This window comes from Babylonia areolata, chromosome 21 (genome assembly GCF_041734735.1).
Source record: "Babylonia areolata isolate BAREFJ2019XMU chromosome 21, ASM4173473v1, whole genome shotgun sequence".
Lineage (NCBI taxonomy): Eukaryota > Metazoa > Mollusca > Gastropoda > Neogastropoda > Buccinidae > Babylonia > Babylonia areolata.
The window spans coordinates 42,487,718-42,504,471 of record NC_134896.1 but is presented as its reverse complement, the minus strand read 5'-3'; the positions used below and the strand labels follow the sequence as shown (position 1 = coordinate 42,504,471).

Sequence of the window (16,754 nt, the reverse complement as noted above, 5' to 3'; positions counted from 1 at the left end):
GTGTGTGTGTGTGATATGACCAAGTGCATGCATCACTGAACGTTAATTTTATCTCCCAGGTCAACATATGTGCATACGTGCTAATGCCTGAACTCCCTTCGTGGGCATACTAGTACGTACGCAGACCAACTTCGCACGTTGAGATCCTGTAAGCCATGTCACAAGTTAGCGTTCGGTGGGTTGTCAGTTATGGAAACAAGAACATACCCAGCATGCATCCCCGCATCCCCCCGAAAACGAGAGTGTGGCTGCCTACATGCCGGGGTCATAACGGTCATACAAGTAAAATGTTACATGTATGTCACGTCTGAGTGTGTATATTTGTGTGCCTGAAATCAGATCGAAAGACACGTGAAACGAATGATGAGCGTTCAATGGCAGCCGTCAGTCAGCCGGCTCTACCGGCCGGGTAGGCAGCATGTCGTGCAAATGACTCCAAGTTTGTAAAGAGTCAAGAGCTTGGTCTCTGACCGAGGATAGGCGCGATATAGATATACATATCATTCATCATTCATTCATAATGCATTTTTGATATCACGAGTTAATCAGGCTAAAACTGATCATAGTATCAGTTGCAGCCACGGTAACGGAATCAGTCAAACAGTGAAAAAAAGAAAGAATATGAAAACACATCATTCAGATAAAAAAAAGAAGAAGAAAGAGTGGCAAGAATTTAAGTCAGTAAGAAAGGAGTTGAAAGAGAGAGAGAGAGAGAGAGAGAGAGAGAGAGAGAGGACCTTCCGTGATTCATGGTGTGTTTGTGTCATTATCTTCACTGAATTGCTTTCTAACCCTGTGTGTCTCCGTTTTGAGGCTACAGGCAGCCCTGTAAAAGTGCACTCTCTTTTTTCGATCTGCCAAACTCCAGTCGGCAGTTCTGGTCTCTTTTCTTCGTCTGTGTCTTCACTGGTGCCGCTGAGTCAAGTTGGCACATGCAACCCACCCCTTATTCTACCTTTGAAGCCGCGTTGTGGACGTCTCTATGGGTTTACTCTTTGATCTCAGAAAGCTGTTGTAGAGATACCCTTTGATGATATATATATATTTTGGTTGGGAGCTGAAAGGGTCTAAAACAGAAATAAAACAATCAAAGAAACGCACGATGCACATTCACCATCACAACCACCACCACGTCTTCAACAACAACAAATTTCAAGTTGCCATGACCAAGTGGGCAAAAGTAATGAAAAATCCAGTTTACCGCCCAACCCGGCATGATATGATTACTGTGATCTTCACTGTTCAACATGTTTACGCCTACTTTACAATTGTCTATGTTTGATGACATTCATGGTTGTTGTGCACTTGTCCACACTTGTCCAATATTCACATATAAAAAAGAAAGAAAAAATTAGAAGAAGTTTGTCCGCAGAATGTAAGAATGTAAGATTATGCGATATCTTTAATATATCATACCAGCATTAAAACAATCCATCAATGATGATTCTAATATGACAAATTTAAAAGTGGTGTTCATTGTGTGTGTGTGTGTGTGTGTGTGTGTGGAGGGGGGGGATCTTTCCGGAAACCTTAAGTGATATCAAACGCAGAAAAAAACATAAGCAAAATAGAAAGAAAACAAATGTCCCATTGGACTGCGTAGCAAACCTTCTGGAATAACATCTTGAAGTTTTCAAAAATAGATCCAAGTGAACTTTCCGGTAGGCTTTGTAAAAATGGTTTTAGACTCTGACGTTCAAATATTACATGTTTACAAGAAATAAGTTCTCCACGTGTGCATTTAACATTTTTGCCGAACATCCCAAAAGGGCTTTGGACGCTTCTGTTTTCATGTGTCTTCATCATCTCAGTGGAATAATTTCAGACTTTTGGAAGAGGTTTGACACAAATGTGCCCATAAGCGTCATAAGCGTTAAATAAGATGTGTTTTTAGCTTTTAATCGGGAAGTTCTTCTCAGATGTAATTCTTACTTCCTCTGATGTGAAATTTTCAGTTATTGAGCTTATGAAAACGCATTCAGCACAAGGTAATTCTTCAATTTCTTTGTTGTGTTCAGAGGGTCGATGCTTGAAAAGGTACACCAAGGGTAAGTCTGTATGCTTTACTGTCTATAGCTTGAAGTTTCTTTAGCAAACATTTTAGAGCACTGAAACAGACATCCTGTCCATGTGATAGTTTAGATCGAATTAGTGATGATGATAAATGTTTCAAAATCGTTGTATCTTGTCCCCAGTACCATTTGCTTATAATTTTGAGAAAGTCTGAAATAAACTCTTGCTTTTGTTGTTATATATTAATTTGGACATTCCAGATTAGTTTTGAAGTATTAACCGTAAAAAAGGCAAAAACCATATCTGGTACTGCATTGTCTCACTGGCATTTTCAGTGATGGTAACTCATCTAAATCAGTGTAACTGTTAAACAGCACAAGGCGTGAGTTTTCTGCTGATAGCGTAAGACCATTATCGACAACATAAATATTTAACTTTTTCTCTTTGATATTTCTTAGTGTCGTTTAAAACCCTTTTGATGTATTTCGTTTCACAGTTAAACGGGCGTAGTAAGTGATTAAAGCATTGGACTTTCAATCTGAGGGTCCCGGGTTGGAATCTCGGTGACGGTACCTCAGTGGTGGGTAAAGGGTAGAGATTCCTCAGTGGTGGGTAAAGGGTAGAGATTCCTCAGTGGTGGGTAAAGGGTAGAGATTTTTCCGATCTCCCAGGTCAACACATGTTCAGAACTGCTTATGCCTGAACCCCCTTCATGTGTATACGCCAGCAGAAAATCAAATACGCACTGCACGTTAAAGATCCTGTTACCCATGTCAGCGTTCGGTGGGTTATGGAAACAAGAACATACCCAGAATGCACACCCCCGAAAGCGGAGTATGGCTGCCTACATGGCGTGGTAAAAACGGCCATCCATTCACGTAAAAGCCCACTCGTACCCTTCTGAAAACCCGTTTGATTCGAGTGAACATGGGAGTTGCAGACCACGAACGCAGAAGAAGTTTCAGTTACATTCATCCACATACATATATCATCTGCGTATTGCACGAGAATCACGTCTTTTGATGAATGTTGGGGTAAATGATTCGTTCGTTCAACAAGATATTGAATAGAACAGGGGCAGTAACAGAACTTTGGGGCAATACCATGTGAAATCTCTGGATCTGAGTACGTATTTCCAACTTATACCTGTATACTGCTTTTACTCAGCGAATCTTTGATATAAACATAGAAACGTAATGAAACGCCAATAGATTTCAGTTTAAAGAATAACTTTGCATGCAAAACTCGATCAAAGACTTTCTTTATTTAAAAAAAGATTGCAAGAATGTTTTTCATTCAAGCGAATTGTTGTTTAAAAATGTGTTTTAAGTTTAACCAAATTGTCAGCTGCAATCTACCTCTCTGAAAACCCGCTTGATTGATTGCCGAGTATATCTGAGTGTGTGTGTGTGGGGTGGGGGTGGGGTGGGGTGGGGGGTGGGGGGTGGGGGGGGGTGCGTATGCGCGCGCGCGTGCGTGCGTTTAACTCGGATACTGAATGGGGCTGGAGATGGAATCTCGACAGACTGTCAGTGGACTGAAATCGATAGGCGTTTGAAAGACACAGTGCATGAAAACACCCTGATTCATTCTGACAACGTTTGGCGGAAACCGTACGTGTGGTAATCACAATCAGATGTGCAGCTTGAATTAACACAGCACACATACACACACATCTCAACAGGGTTCTACTGGAAAGGATGAAAGAGGCCGTCGACCCCAAGCTCCGAGACCAGCAGGCAGGCTTCCGGCGGAACAAATCCTGTGCCGACCAGATCGCCAACCTTCGCATCACCGTGGAGCAGTCGCTGGAGTGGAACTCCCCCCTCTACATCAACTTCATAGATTATGAGAAGGCCTTCAACAGTGTGGACAGAGAGACGCTGTGGGAGCTGCTGAGGCACTACGGAGTCCCAGAGAAGATCATCTCCCTCATCCGGTGCACCTACCAGGACATGAGCTGCAGGATTGCCCACGCAGGCCAGCTGTCCGAAAGTTTCGAGGTGAAGACCGGAGTTCGTCAAGGGTGCCTGCTGTCACCGTTCCTCTTCCTCCTGGTCATCGACTGGATCATGAAGACCACTACAACAGGCAGGAACAACGGTATACAGTGGACACTCTGGACACAGCTGGGCGATCTCGACTTCGCTGACGACCTGGCGCTCCTGTCACACAACCACAGCCAGATGCAGGACAAGACCACTCGCCTGGAGACCACGTCAGCCAGGACAGGGCTCAAGATCAACAAGAAGAAGACCGAGCTGATGAAGATCAACACCACTGCCAACACTCCAGTCACAGTCGGTGGAGAGCCCATCAGGGAGGTGGAGTCTTTCGTCTACTTGGGAAGCGTGGTTGACCGACAGGGAGGCACGGACCGAGACGTCACAGCCAGAATCGGCAAGGCAAGAACAGCTTTCATCATACTCAAGAACATCTGGGCATCTGGAGCAATCAGTATGAAAACCAAACTCCGCATCTTCAACTCCAATGTGAAGTCAATTCTGCTCTACGGATGCGAGACATGGCGGACAACACAGACGATGCAGCAGAAGATTCAGACATTCTTCAACACCTGTCTGAGGCGCATCTACAAGATCCGATGGCAGGAGAAGATCCGAAACTAAGATCTGTGGGAGCGAGCTTGGAGCCGGTGGCTAAGCAGATACTGCGGAGGAAGTGGGGCTGAATCGGACACACCCTCAGGAAGCCAGCGTCCAGCATCACACGCCAAGCCCTGACCTGGAACCCACAGGGAAAGAGGAAGAGAGGCCGGCATCGCAACAGCTGGAGGCGAGATACCGAGGCAGAGCTGAAGCAGCAAGGGACAAACTGGACTGGAATGGCCAGAACAGCCCAGAACAGAGTGCGATGGCGAGGGATCATCGATGGCCTATGCTCCACCAGGAGCGATGGGCAAAATGAATGATGATGAATGACATACACACACACACACACGCACGCACACACGCACGCTCACACACACACACACACACACGCACGCACGCACGCACGCACGCACGCTCACACACACACACACACACGCACGCACGCACGTTCACACACACACACACACACACACACACACACACACAAACACACACGCGCGCGCGCGCGCGCGCGAACAGGCTGGCAGGAAGACAGAAAAATGAAAACAGAAAGGTGTATACGGTTTGTTGTTGTTGTTGTTTTTACGAATGTCTTGGCGCGTGTTCTAATGTGCTTTGTGACTGTCTAATATATATATATATATATATATATATATATATATATATATATATCTATTCTCACTATAAAGCATTTCAAGATGTTTCAATGAAGGCGCTATATTCTTTTTTTTCCCTTCTTCTTCTACATTAACCGACAAAGAAAATAGCAAAACGAAAGGGAGAAGGAAAGACTAATTTCTTCGTTGCCAAGCGTCTCCGCCCCACCTTGTTGACAGTGTATGGAGACTGAGAAAACCAGCAGCAAGTGTGTGTTACAAAACATATCCTGTAACCAAAACGGAAAGGTATTCATAAAATCTTCTACACGTGAGCCTTCCCAGGCACCCTAGCAATTTTTGCGGTGGCATGTTATAAAAGTTTTTCATGCGTAACTCCCCCCCCCCTCCGAACCCCCCCCCCCCCTCCCCCCGCCGTGTCCGCCTGATGTCAACCTTTTTTTTTCTTTTTTTTTTTCGCGCAGAACCTCTATACCATACATATATAGGCGACCCACTTGATGGACGCATTTAATGCACCCGGATCCATCCGTAAAAGATTGTTGTTCACAGGCGGTGGTTGTTAAGGATGCTGGATTTGGGGCGATGTTTGACTTAGAAAAGTGCAACTGAATGGAAAACTAATTTTTGTCCTCTTGTGGTGTTTTTTGTGTGTTTTTGTTTGTTTGTTCTATTTTCAGTCTTCATGCGGGTACTCGATATAAACAGGATTCTCTTGTCAGCCAATCAAAATGTTTCGTTGGTTCTTTCCTGTTACCGCCTGCAGCTCCATATCTCCATTTTGCTTCTTTTGAAGTTTTTGTTTTGTGGATTTCACAATAATTGATGGTGGTGATGATGACGACGGTGATGATAATGATGATGATAAAAATGATAATTTGATGATAACAACAACGACGATAGTGATGATGATGACGACACTGGTGGTAATGATGACAGTTATGTGTCGTGATTTACTTCTTGATCACACTCTGAGTCTGATTTATACTTTAGAAACAACAAAAACGACCACAAGAAGAAGAAGAAAGAGCGGTTGCATCTCACTGAAAAGTTGTATCGCAAAAATAAAGATTCTTACCCTCTGAAGTTTCTGTTTTGTATTCAGAAAAAAGAGAGTAAGAAAACCAATTTTCCTTGGTCGTGTGATAGATTCACCTCAGATCATCACTTCACCCTTCCACCCCCCACCCCCTCACTTTCTTTTTGTGCCAGTCCCTTCTCTTCAACCCTTCCCCCAGTCCTCTCCACAACGCTGACGGGTTGACTGGACGCACGGGTGCGTGGAGGTGGGGGATGGGTGGATGCGAGAGGGAGGGAAGGACAGGGAGAGGGACACAGAGTGGATGGGAAAGGGGAGGGGGGCAGGGTAGGAAAGGCCTGGGCTGTAGCAAGTCAAGCGTGACGTTGGAAGCGTGCTGTGCGGGTAAATATATCGCACCTAGTGTTGATGTTTGTCACTGGGGCGACCGCAGCACCAAACTAACCTCCACTTTGGCATCTGACCTCTGTCTGTGTCTCTGTCTGTGCCCCTGCCCTTCTTTCTCTCACTATTTACACACACACACACACACACACACACACACACACACACACATTTCAATTCACTTCACTTATTAGAATTGTGAACAATACTGGTTATCATCAATGCTATCAATAAAACTATCGGTCTTGCATTTATAGTAAAATGAGGATAATGATGATGACGACCACGACGACTATAATGACAAAAATAATGATGGTGATAATGATGATTTTTATGATATATTGGTGTAATCGTCCTTATAGTTTATTTTTCACCGAGTGGCCGACAACTGTATGATGCAAATAAAATATGTCTCCTGTCTCCGTGAGTCTCGTCACCTCTCTTTGTCTCAGTCCTCGCCCCCTTCCTCTTTCATCGTCGTCGTTATCATCGTTATCGTCATCATCATCATCATCGAGAAACAAAACAAAGAAGAAAATCGATGAACTGCAACAGCAACAATGACAAAACACACACGCACACACGACATCATATCCCCAAAGTATGTTATGCTATGTGTTGTGAGGTGATGTGAAGTTGACCGCCGCACCATTGAAGCGGGTATCCATTGAATCCGGGTAAAGCAGATCCTGCATATCCACGCAATCCGGGTAGGCCTTAAAGAATAAAAATAAAGACCACCTCCACCTTCCTGTCGCAGAGGACTGAGCTGCAGCACAACAATGCTGTGGATGATGATTGGATGAAGCGATTCTGGGTCACGTATTGGGTCGTCCTTGATTGGTCGCGGAAGTTTGATCTGATTGGAGGAGAGAAATCGAAATGTACTGATTGGTTCCATCAGATCCGTTTCAATGGCAATAAATGCTGGGTTGGGTACCAGCGTTCTTCAGGCATTCACTTCAGATTGGAAGAATTGTACCTGCTTCTGTATTCCGAGATTTTTTTTAAGAGCAAGTCTGCGTTTCGAGGGAATTAGCCATGAAATTTCTGGTGGTGAGGATGTTTGTCTGTCAGTTTTTCTGTCTGCCTTTCCTCCTGTCTTTATCTGTCTGTCTGTCTGTAAGCCTTTCTGCATCACTCCCTGTCTGCTCTCCCTCTCACTCTCTCACTCTTTTGTATCCCTGTCCATTTGTCTGTCCGTTAGTATAGCTGCCCCTCTAGCCTTTGTTTGATAATTGCTTGTGATTATTTTTCTTGGAGCTATTTCTGTTTTCTTTTATATTTAGTTGACAATGTTGTGGACCATGCATTAGACGATGACTGGCTTTGAAACAAACACACCAGCGTTTATTATCCGTTAAAAAAAATTCTGTGTGTGTGTGTGTGTGTGTGTGTGTGTGTGTGTGTGTGTGTGTGTGTGTGATGAATGATTTATTTCATGCGTGAATAAGCTACAAAAACAGATTCCATTTACATTTTTTGTTTCATGTGTTTTACTTGCAGTACTGGTCTTATGACTTTATAAAGGTGGATATTTACATATTAATTTTGGTCAAATGTTATGTTTAAGGTATTGTACCCGAAGTTTTAAGATAATTCTTTTTTAGGATTCTCTTTCTCTGCGTGCGCGCGCGGGCGTATGTGTCATTGATTTTTGCCTTTTTTTTTTCTCTCTCCGTCTCTGTCTACTTTTTAATGTCTTTCTTTTTTCCACCTCTCTGACGCCCCTGCCCCTCCTCTCTCTCTCTCCCTCTCCCTCTCTCTCCCTCTCTCTCTCTCTGTTTGACATAAGCTCATGCTCGCGCGTGTGTCCATGATAGATATCTTTCTTTCTTCTTTCCTTTTTGCGTTCGTGGACTGTGACTCGCGCGTTGACACCTGTATGTGAGTGAAATGTTACATGTACATTTTTACCGCACCGTTTTGGCAGCCGATTCTGCTTTAAAGAGGTTCTGTTTCTTTTAATCATTGTGACAGTGTGCTTTAAAGAGGTTCTGTTACTTTTAATCATTGTGACAGTGTGCTTTAAAGAGGTTCTGTTTCTTTTAATCATTGTGACAGTGTGCTTTAAAGAGGTTCTGTTTCTTTTAATCATTGTGACAGTGTGCTTTAAAGAGGTTCTGTTTCTTTTAATCATTGTGACAGTGTGCTTTGAAGAGGTTCTGTTTCTTTTAATCATTGTGACAGTGTGCTTTAAAGAGGTTCTGTTTCTTTTAATCATTGTGACAGTGTGCTTTAAAGAGGTTCTGTTTCTTTTAATCATTGTGACAGTGTGCCCTTTCTCACAGTGGTTCCTTGTGCCACACGTGAACATAAACTCTCACGTGTTCTCGTTGAATTATTGATTGGTGAATTGATTTGCTCATTTTCTTATTGGTTCTATTGATTTGTTTGAGTTCTTGTTTTGTTGCTTCTTCATTTATTTACTTATTTTATCTGTTTATATAAAATGTATCTATTATGAATGTAGGCCTATCTATCTTTTTATATGTCTATCTATTTATTGAGACATCTTGCTAAAGTGCATATTCTTGTATCTGTATGTATATGTATCTGTGCATCTGCCTGTCAGTGTACCTGTTTGTCTGGCTTGTCTGTCCTGCCATCTTTTTGTGTATTGGTCTGTTTACTTTTTTTTTGTTTTTTTTGCTTGCTTGTTGATAGCCTGTCGGTCATTCTTCTCTCTTTTTCCCATTAACTTTTCCTTCTTGTTCTTCTTACGTTTGTCTCTCTCTCCATCCTCCTACACAGCATTGCCTTTCTTACTGTTTCAATCGTAGGCATGGCATAAATGTGAGATACAGACCTATAGCTATGTCAGCACCCCATTACTCACGTAATTATTATGATTGATGATGATGATGATGATGATGATGATAATGATCATCATTATCGATACATTCATTTCACTTTTAATTCTTTTTGTTTCAGTTGGTGTTAATGGGTCTGGTCGTCCTGTCAGCTGGCCAAGACGACTCCCAGCTGTTTGAGATGCTGGAAGAGGGTTCTGATCCCCGTGATGTGGACCCGTCCAAGGTGGAGGAGATGGAGAAGGCGGGAACACCTGGCAGCTACCTGGAGCAGCTGTTGAATCCTCGGTGGGTGACAGTACACTTCGGCTTTTTAAGTCAGTCGATACGTATATATCTATAGATATACATATTGATATATATTTCTCCGTGTGTGTGTGTGTGTGCCTTTATTTTTCGTACAACATAATGGTGGAGGCAAGTGCAGGTCACAACTAAACAACACTTCCGTAACTTCAGGATAACTTTACAAAGATTGAACATGGAAATAAAACCTAGAAATCCTTCCAAGACCAAGACTGCGATGTGGGACCATTTGGATGAAATCTTTCTGAGGCACAGAGCCGGCCCTGTGCCTGGCAGGACTGCAGGTTCGTTCCCCGTGGACTCTCCAGATGTCTCGGCATCGGCAGAAAACCACGACCTTCCCCCCCACGCCCCCACCCCACCCCCCCGTACCTCCACCTCTCGGCAAGTGATCCAGAGACACCAGTCACAGTCTAGTGGTGTTCTCTATCACAGCGGGGGACAGTCACAACCCAATGACTTCCCAAAGCAGCCAAAGAAGAAGGAAGTAAAGAACAGGCAGAGTAGGGGCGAGGTGTGAGGGGCGGGGTGTGAGGGGTGGGGGTGAGGGTGGGGGGCTGCGGGAAGAGGGGCGGGGGTGGAGTATGGGAACAGGGGTGGGGGAGTTGGAAGCGAGAGTTGTCTAACAATGTGCTGATAGCCTAACAAATAATGGCGACTGACATGTAAAGTGTGCCAGTAAAGGGTTGAAGAATAGTTTGGGTTTTTTTTTGCCCCAAAAATGTGTGTTCTTATTTAATGCACTTTGTTGTTTTTGTGTTTGGTGCATTGTTTTATAAAGCGAAATGTGAAAGACCAGCCTCTTTATTTTGATGTATTACCACTTTGCGTTTCGTAATATATATGTAATTTAATATATAATATCCCTATTGTGTTCATGTATTCTGTTAATTAAAGTGAGAAAAAACCCCGAAAAAACAACAAAAAACAAAAACAAACAAACAAACAAACAACAACAATGTGCTGATACCGTCTTCCAGAACAACATCACGATAAGGTGGGCAGTAAGATAATGCACTTCTTTTAAAAAGAAACACATGCTCACAAACACACGCAGATATATCATTTTCTTTTGACTGAAGAGGAGTGGTCAGTATGTAGCAATCGTACGTGCAGTTACATAACTATTTATTTCAAAGTCATTACACAACAGAAAAATACTTTGAAAAATAATTATGATACTAAATCTACCGTTTCCGAGTGTTTTCTTCTTTGTTTTTGCATAGCTTTTTGTGTTAATTTTCGTTTTAAATTTACCAGATGAATCGATTCGTTTAAAATGTTATCCTTTATATTTCAAATTTGTAACATAAACATTCTCTTGCGTTTGTTTCCACAGTGAAACACATCCACGCACACTTTCATAACTCATGAAGAAAGAAGTGTACATATCACAAAATCTTTCGGTTTTTATTCTGATTCAGTTGACCATGCTTTGAAAGGAAAAAAAAAAGAATGTGTAGTCGTACTGTTCTGGATTTTTCAGTGACGATCTTGAGCGAGAGAGAGCGAGCATCACAAAGAGCTTACAAAAGACCAAAAGAAAGCTGCCCCCTGGTTACACGGCGGCTTTGAACAGCAACAGCGTCATGTTTGACAACAACAGCAACACCAACGAGGAACTGGAGGACACGACGACAACGACGATGATGACGACGACCACTTCCACCACCACACGCCGTTCCATTCCCCAGCTTCTGTCCAAGACTGTCAGAGATTATCCGTGAGTCCATCCATCCATTCATCCGTCCACCCACCCATCCGTCCGTCCGACTGTTCATACTAAGCATACATACATATTTTCATCTCTCTCTCTCTCTCTCTCTCTCTCTCTCTCGTGTGTGTGTGTGTGTGTGTGTGTGTGTGTGTGTGTGTGTGTGTGTGAGAGAGAGAGAGAGAGAGAGAGAGAGAGAGAATGCGAATAATAATTATATTCATTATTTGGCCTTAGCCCCTCGTGAAGGGGGCTCGGTATACATAGACATACAAACCACATTCCAGCCATAACAAAATGTTATTTTTTCGCATCAACGGCCACGTCAAACGAAATTTGAATCTAAGTAACAACTTTTATAATCTAGATACACGAGAAAAGACAAACGATGAACATCACTATCTCAGTAAACTGAATTCAAAGGCATGTGGCTGCCAGTAATATTTTGAAGGAATAAACATCTGTCTGATAATTATTACTGGGAACTTCCCTGACAATATCGGGCATTTTAATTTCTCATCAAATTATCAGTACCTAAAATCATGTAAAATGGGATCAAACATATAACATCGAAATCTTGTCGTTATGTATCTAAGGTGTCTGTCCAAAGTAGACAAAGGGTAAGGTTTACTTCATGAGCATTGCAAAAACGTTTTGATGTTAAATCTATCACTAGTATTCTGAATAATAATCATTATCATGTTCGTGACATTTTTTTCCCCATCTGCAGTCAATCAAACATTGACGAAAAACAGTGACAACTGCATCGGCACGCCATGGCCCTGGTTCACCCATACATCACTAAAACCATGTACAAACAGTTATGTAATGTGATGCCTTCCTCTCTCCTCTGAAGTCTTCATCTTCTTCTTTTCTTTGGTGGGCTGGAACTGCCACGTTCACTCGGATGTACGAGTTGGTTTTACGTGCATGACCGTTTTTACCTCGCCATGGTGACAACCATACTCCGTTTCATCGGGCATCTAATTCATATAACCGATGACAGGCTTTACCAGGTAACAGAAACACTTCCATCTACACAAAATCAACTCATAACGAATACATGGGACAGCATACTTGTGATGGATATTTATCAGTTTCACGGTATGTTACAGCATTAGGTGTGCACTTGTCTACCTACACAAATTCTTCAACGCAAACAAATGCACAAACAGTATTTAATCCACAATTCACAACTGCTTTGTTTAATCCCTATATTTCTGTATCAAATTTCTTAACAGTCTGCGCTTAAGTTGAATATTTCCAATGTTAAATGAGGACATTAGAGAGAGAGAGAGAGAGAGAGAGAGGCGGAGGAAGTAATATATGAGAATATTCCAGTGTGTTTGTTCATGCGTCTATGTATGTGTGTATGTATGTAGCCTATGCATGTGAGAATATTTCAGTATATTTGTTCGTGCGTCTATGTATGTATGTATGTATCTATGTGAGAATATTTCAGTTTGTTCGTGCGTCCATGTATGTATGCATATGTGTATGTGTGTGTGTGTGTATGTATGTATGTATGTGAGAATATTTCAGCGTGTTTGTTCGTGCGTTCATGTATGTATGTATGTATATATATATATATATATATGTATGTATGTGAGAATATTTCAGTGTGTTTGTTTGTGCGTCTATGTATTTATGTATGTATGTATGTGAGAATATTTCAGTGTGTTTGTTTGTGCGTCTATGTATTTATGTATGTATGTATGTATGTGAGAATATTTCAGTGTGTTTGTTCGTGCATCCATGTATGTATGTATGTATGTATGTATGTATGTATGTGAGAATATTTCAGTGTGTTTGTTCGCACGTGTATGTATGCATGTATGTATGTGTGTATATATGTATGTGAGAATATTTCAGTGTGTTTGTTCGTGCGTCTATGTATGTATGTATGCATGTATGTATGTATGTGAGAATATTTCAGTGTGTTCGCACGTGTATGTATGTATGTATGTATGTATGTATGTATGTATGTGAGAATATTTCAGTGTGTTTGTTCGTGCGTCCATGTATGTATGTATGTACGTACGTATGTATGCATGTATGTATGTATGTATGTATGTATGTATGTATGTACGTACGTATGTATGTATGTATGTATGTATGTATGTATGTATGTATGTATCTATGTATGTATGTATGTATGTGAGAATATTTCAGTGTGTTTGTTCGTGCGTCTATGTATGTGTGTATGTATGTATGTATGTATGTATGTGAGAATATTTCAGTGTGTTTGTTCGCACGTGTATGTATGTATGTATAGAAAATATGACGGACTATGAAGCGAGCCAGCATGTGTGCAGGTCATGATGTGCATTCTATGCGTCCTTTCACCCATTTCTTTACCGCACATCAAGCCGTGCTGCCACAACTGACTCATTGTTGTGGGTTTTATTCCAGAACTGCCCTGTACCACTGCCCGCATCGTACCTACCTGCTCCGCTGGTTCCCTGTGTTCTCCGGGGGCTCTCTGACCAAAGTCTGCTTCGTTCCCTGGGCCTCCTGGCAGGCCATCACCTATGCCAGATGCAGGTACGTCTGTCTGCTTGTTTGTGTGCATGCCTGTTTGTTTGTTTGTTTTAGCCACTTGCTCGCTTGTTTATTTGGCGATTAGGAGAATGGCTACTTGTTTGTTTGTTGATTAGGAGAATGGTTACTTGTTTGTTTATTTGTCGATTAGGAGAATGGTTACTTGCTTATTATTTGTCAATTAGGAGAATGGTTACTTGTTTGTTTATTTGTCGATTAGGAGAATGGTTACTTGTTTGTTTATTTGTCGATTAAAAGAATGGCTACTTGTTTGTTTGTCGATTAGGAGAATGGCTACTTGTTTATTTGTTTGTCGATTAGGAGAATGGCTACTTGTTTGTTGTCGATTAGGAGAATGGCTACTTGTTTGTTTGTCGATTTGGAGAATGGCTACTCGTTTATTTGTCTGTCGATTAGGAGAATGGCTACTTGTTTATTTGTTGATTAGGAGGATGATTACTTGTTTATTTGTCGATTAGGAGAATGGTTACTTGTTTGTTTGTTTATTGATTAAGAGAATGGTTACTTGTTTATTTGTCTATTAGGAGAATGACTACTAGATTGTTTATTTATTGATTAAGAGAATGGTTACTTGTTTGTTTGTCGATTAGGAGAATGGCTACTAGCTTGTTTATTTATTGATTAGGAGAATGGTGACTTATTTGTTTATTTGTTAATTAGGAGAATGGCGACTTGCTTGTTTATTTATTGATTAGGAGAATGGTTACTTGTTTGTTGATCAGGAGAATGGCTACTTGACAGCAGATGTGATGTAGCTTATATGGATGTGTCCAATGTTCTAATACCTCCTTGAAACTGAAATTGATACTTGAAAAAAATTTTTATGCCCCCCCTCCCCCTCCCAAAAAAGTCATTTTACTTGTAAAATGTTTTGTTGTTGCATATGTTGTTGTTATTGGTGATGGTTATTTATTGTTGTTCGTTTCTTTTTGTTCGTTTTATTACCCAAGGATACTATATTCAGATGTCAGTGTGACTACAATGTTGCAAGCTTAGTTTTCTCTGTCTTAGAAAAAGGCAGTTTCTTTAATAAAGTTTGAAAAAAAAGCACCCAGACATAGTTGGTAAATTTGTCTTTCCACTTAAACAATAGAAAAGGGAGCTGTAGAAATTCAGGTTGTCAGTCCTAGCACTTTGGTTGAGCCTAGATGATTAATAGATCTAATTGAAAAACCGTTGTCATTGCCATTTTTGTGTATATCTCTTGACCACCCACCCTCTATTCATCCACAAACAATACACATCCACATCAGGCAATTAGCCTTTTCCCTCACCTCTCTCTCTCTCTCTCTCTCTCTCTCTCTCTATATATATATATATATATATAGATGTGTGTGTGTGTGTGTGTGTGTGTGTGTGTGTGTGTGTGTGTGTAATTAAAAACAACTTCTTTAAACAGTGGCCGATGCAAGATCAGGAACGACGGCCCCAAAGAGTGGAGCGGACGGTGTCGGCCATCTTGTTACCTCAGACGAGTGATCCTGGCCCGGTGCATCAACCTGCCCAAGGGGAACTGGACCTGGAGTTGGGAGGTCCGGTACCTGCCCCAGGCCTGTCGCTGCTCCACCTGCTGACTGCAACAGCTCAGCCACCATGCTCAGCAGTGCTCAACCCGTTCGGGTTTTTTTGGGTTTTTTTTTTTTAGGAGTGATTTGTTTGTTTGTTTCGTTTTGTTTTTGTCAGCAATGCTAAAGTCAAGCATAGGTTTTAGTGTTGGTGGTGGTGTTCACGTAACAGGCCGACCTCCCATCAGTGAGCAGTTCACTTGGTTTAGTGACTGACGTCATGGCTTTTGTTGAGCAAGTGTTATATTGGTCTGATTCCAAATCATCAATACATCTTGATGCTATTTTTCGTGTTTTTGTTTGTTTTTTTGTTTACTTTTGTTTATATTTTTTTAATTCCCAGCTTGCATGTTTAAATACAACGAACTGTACGGCTTTTCGTTTCCAGATCGTGATATGTAACTTTTTTTTATATTTTTTACGGGCTTGACTTTATGGCATGGTTTATATTTTCTTAAAGATTTATTTATTTGTAGCACCAATTATCTACTTGTTTTCAAGAGAGTCTTATTTTTGTCTTATGTTTGATTTATGATCTGTCATGAAAAACCCACCTACATGCAAAAAAGTAAGCTGTCGTCTTTTGATCCTCTGATTTTGCCTTTCTGTTCCCAAGAATTGTTTGGTTATACACTGTAAGGAGTTATTAGTTCAATTCAGCTGTTTAAAAACAGTGTGATATACGTTCCAATAAATCTAACTTAAAATGAACGATACAATTACAGGAGCGCCTCTATGGACAATCTGTATCAATATTAACTATTTGACGACAAAGGTTACATTTTGAATAGTTGATATATATATCAAAGTAACATCACCTACAGTGACATAAAATGAAATTAAAATAAAGAAATCAAATCAAAGCAAACTAAACCACGAGTATCACAGGATCGATGATTTACCCAAGAGAATGATATGACGTAATTTCATGATCATCGTGTTCTGAAGGACCTTTAGAGAAAGACAACGGGGAAAAAAAGAAAGACAAAAAAGAAAGAAAGAAAGAAAAAACAACATTTGAATAACAAGATAATCGATGTGGCAGTTTGTAATTCCGTGATTCTGTATTGGAGCTTCTTCAGAGATGGGCAACATAAAGTCGATGATTTATTCCTGAAAACATCTTTCGTTG

The 16,754-nt window shown here is 41.3% G+C and overlaps 1 protein-coding gene across 1 annotated transcript; it reads left to right on the top strand.

The window, feature by feature from the left end:
- The first annotated feature begins 7,586 nt into the window (after positions 1-7,586).
- Positions 7,587-16,028, top strand: LOC143296272 (uncharacterized). The gene is made up of 5 exons (XM_076608110.1): positions 7,587-7,718; positions 9,597-9,763; positions 11,268-11,504; positions 13,908-14,039; positions 15,457-16,028. The coding sequence occupies exons 1-5, from the start codon at positions 7,704-7,706 to the stop codon at positions 15,629-15,631; spliced, it is 726 nt and encodes a 241-aa protein (XP_076464225.1). The 5' UTR covers positions 7,587-7,703; the 3' UTR covers positions 15,632-16,028.
- Positions 16,029-16,754: the final 726 nt, after the last annotated feature.

Excerpts from the sequence above, each read along its gene's own strand:
- LOC143296272 (XM_076608110.1), top strand. Across the intron at positions 9,764-11,267 it reads GAGCAGCTGTTGAATCCTCG|TGACGATCTTGAGCGAGAGA; the intron begins GTGGGTGACAGT and ends TGGATTTTTCAG. Across the intron at positions 11,505-13,907 it reads AAGACTGTCAGAGATTATCC|AACTGCCCTGTACCACTGCC; the intron begins GTGAGTCCATCC and ends GTTTTATTCCAG.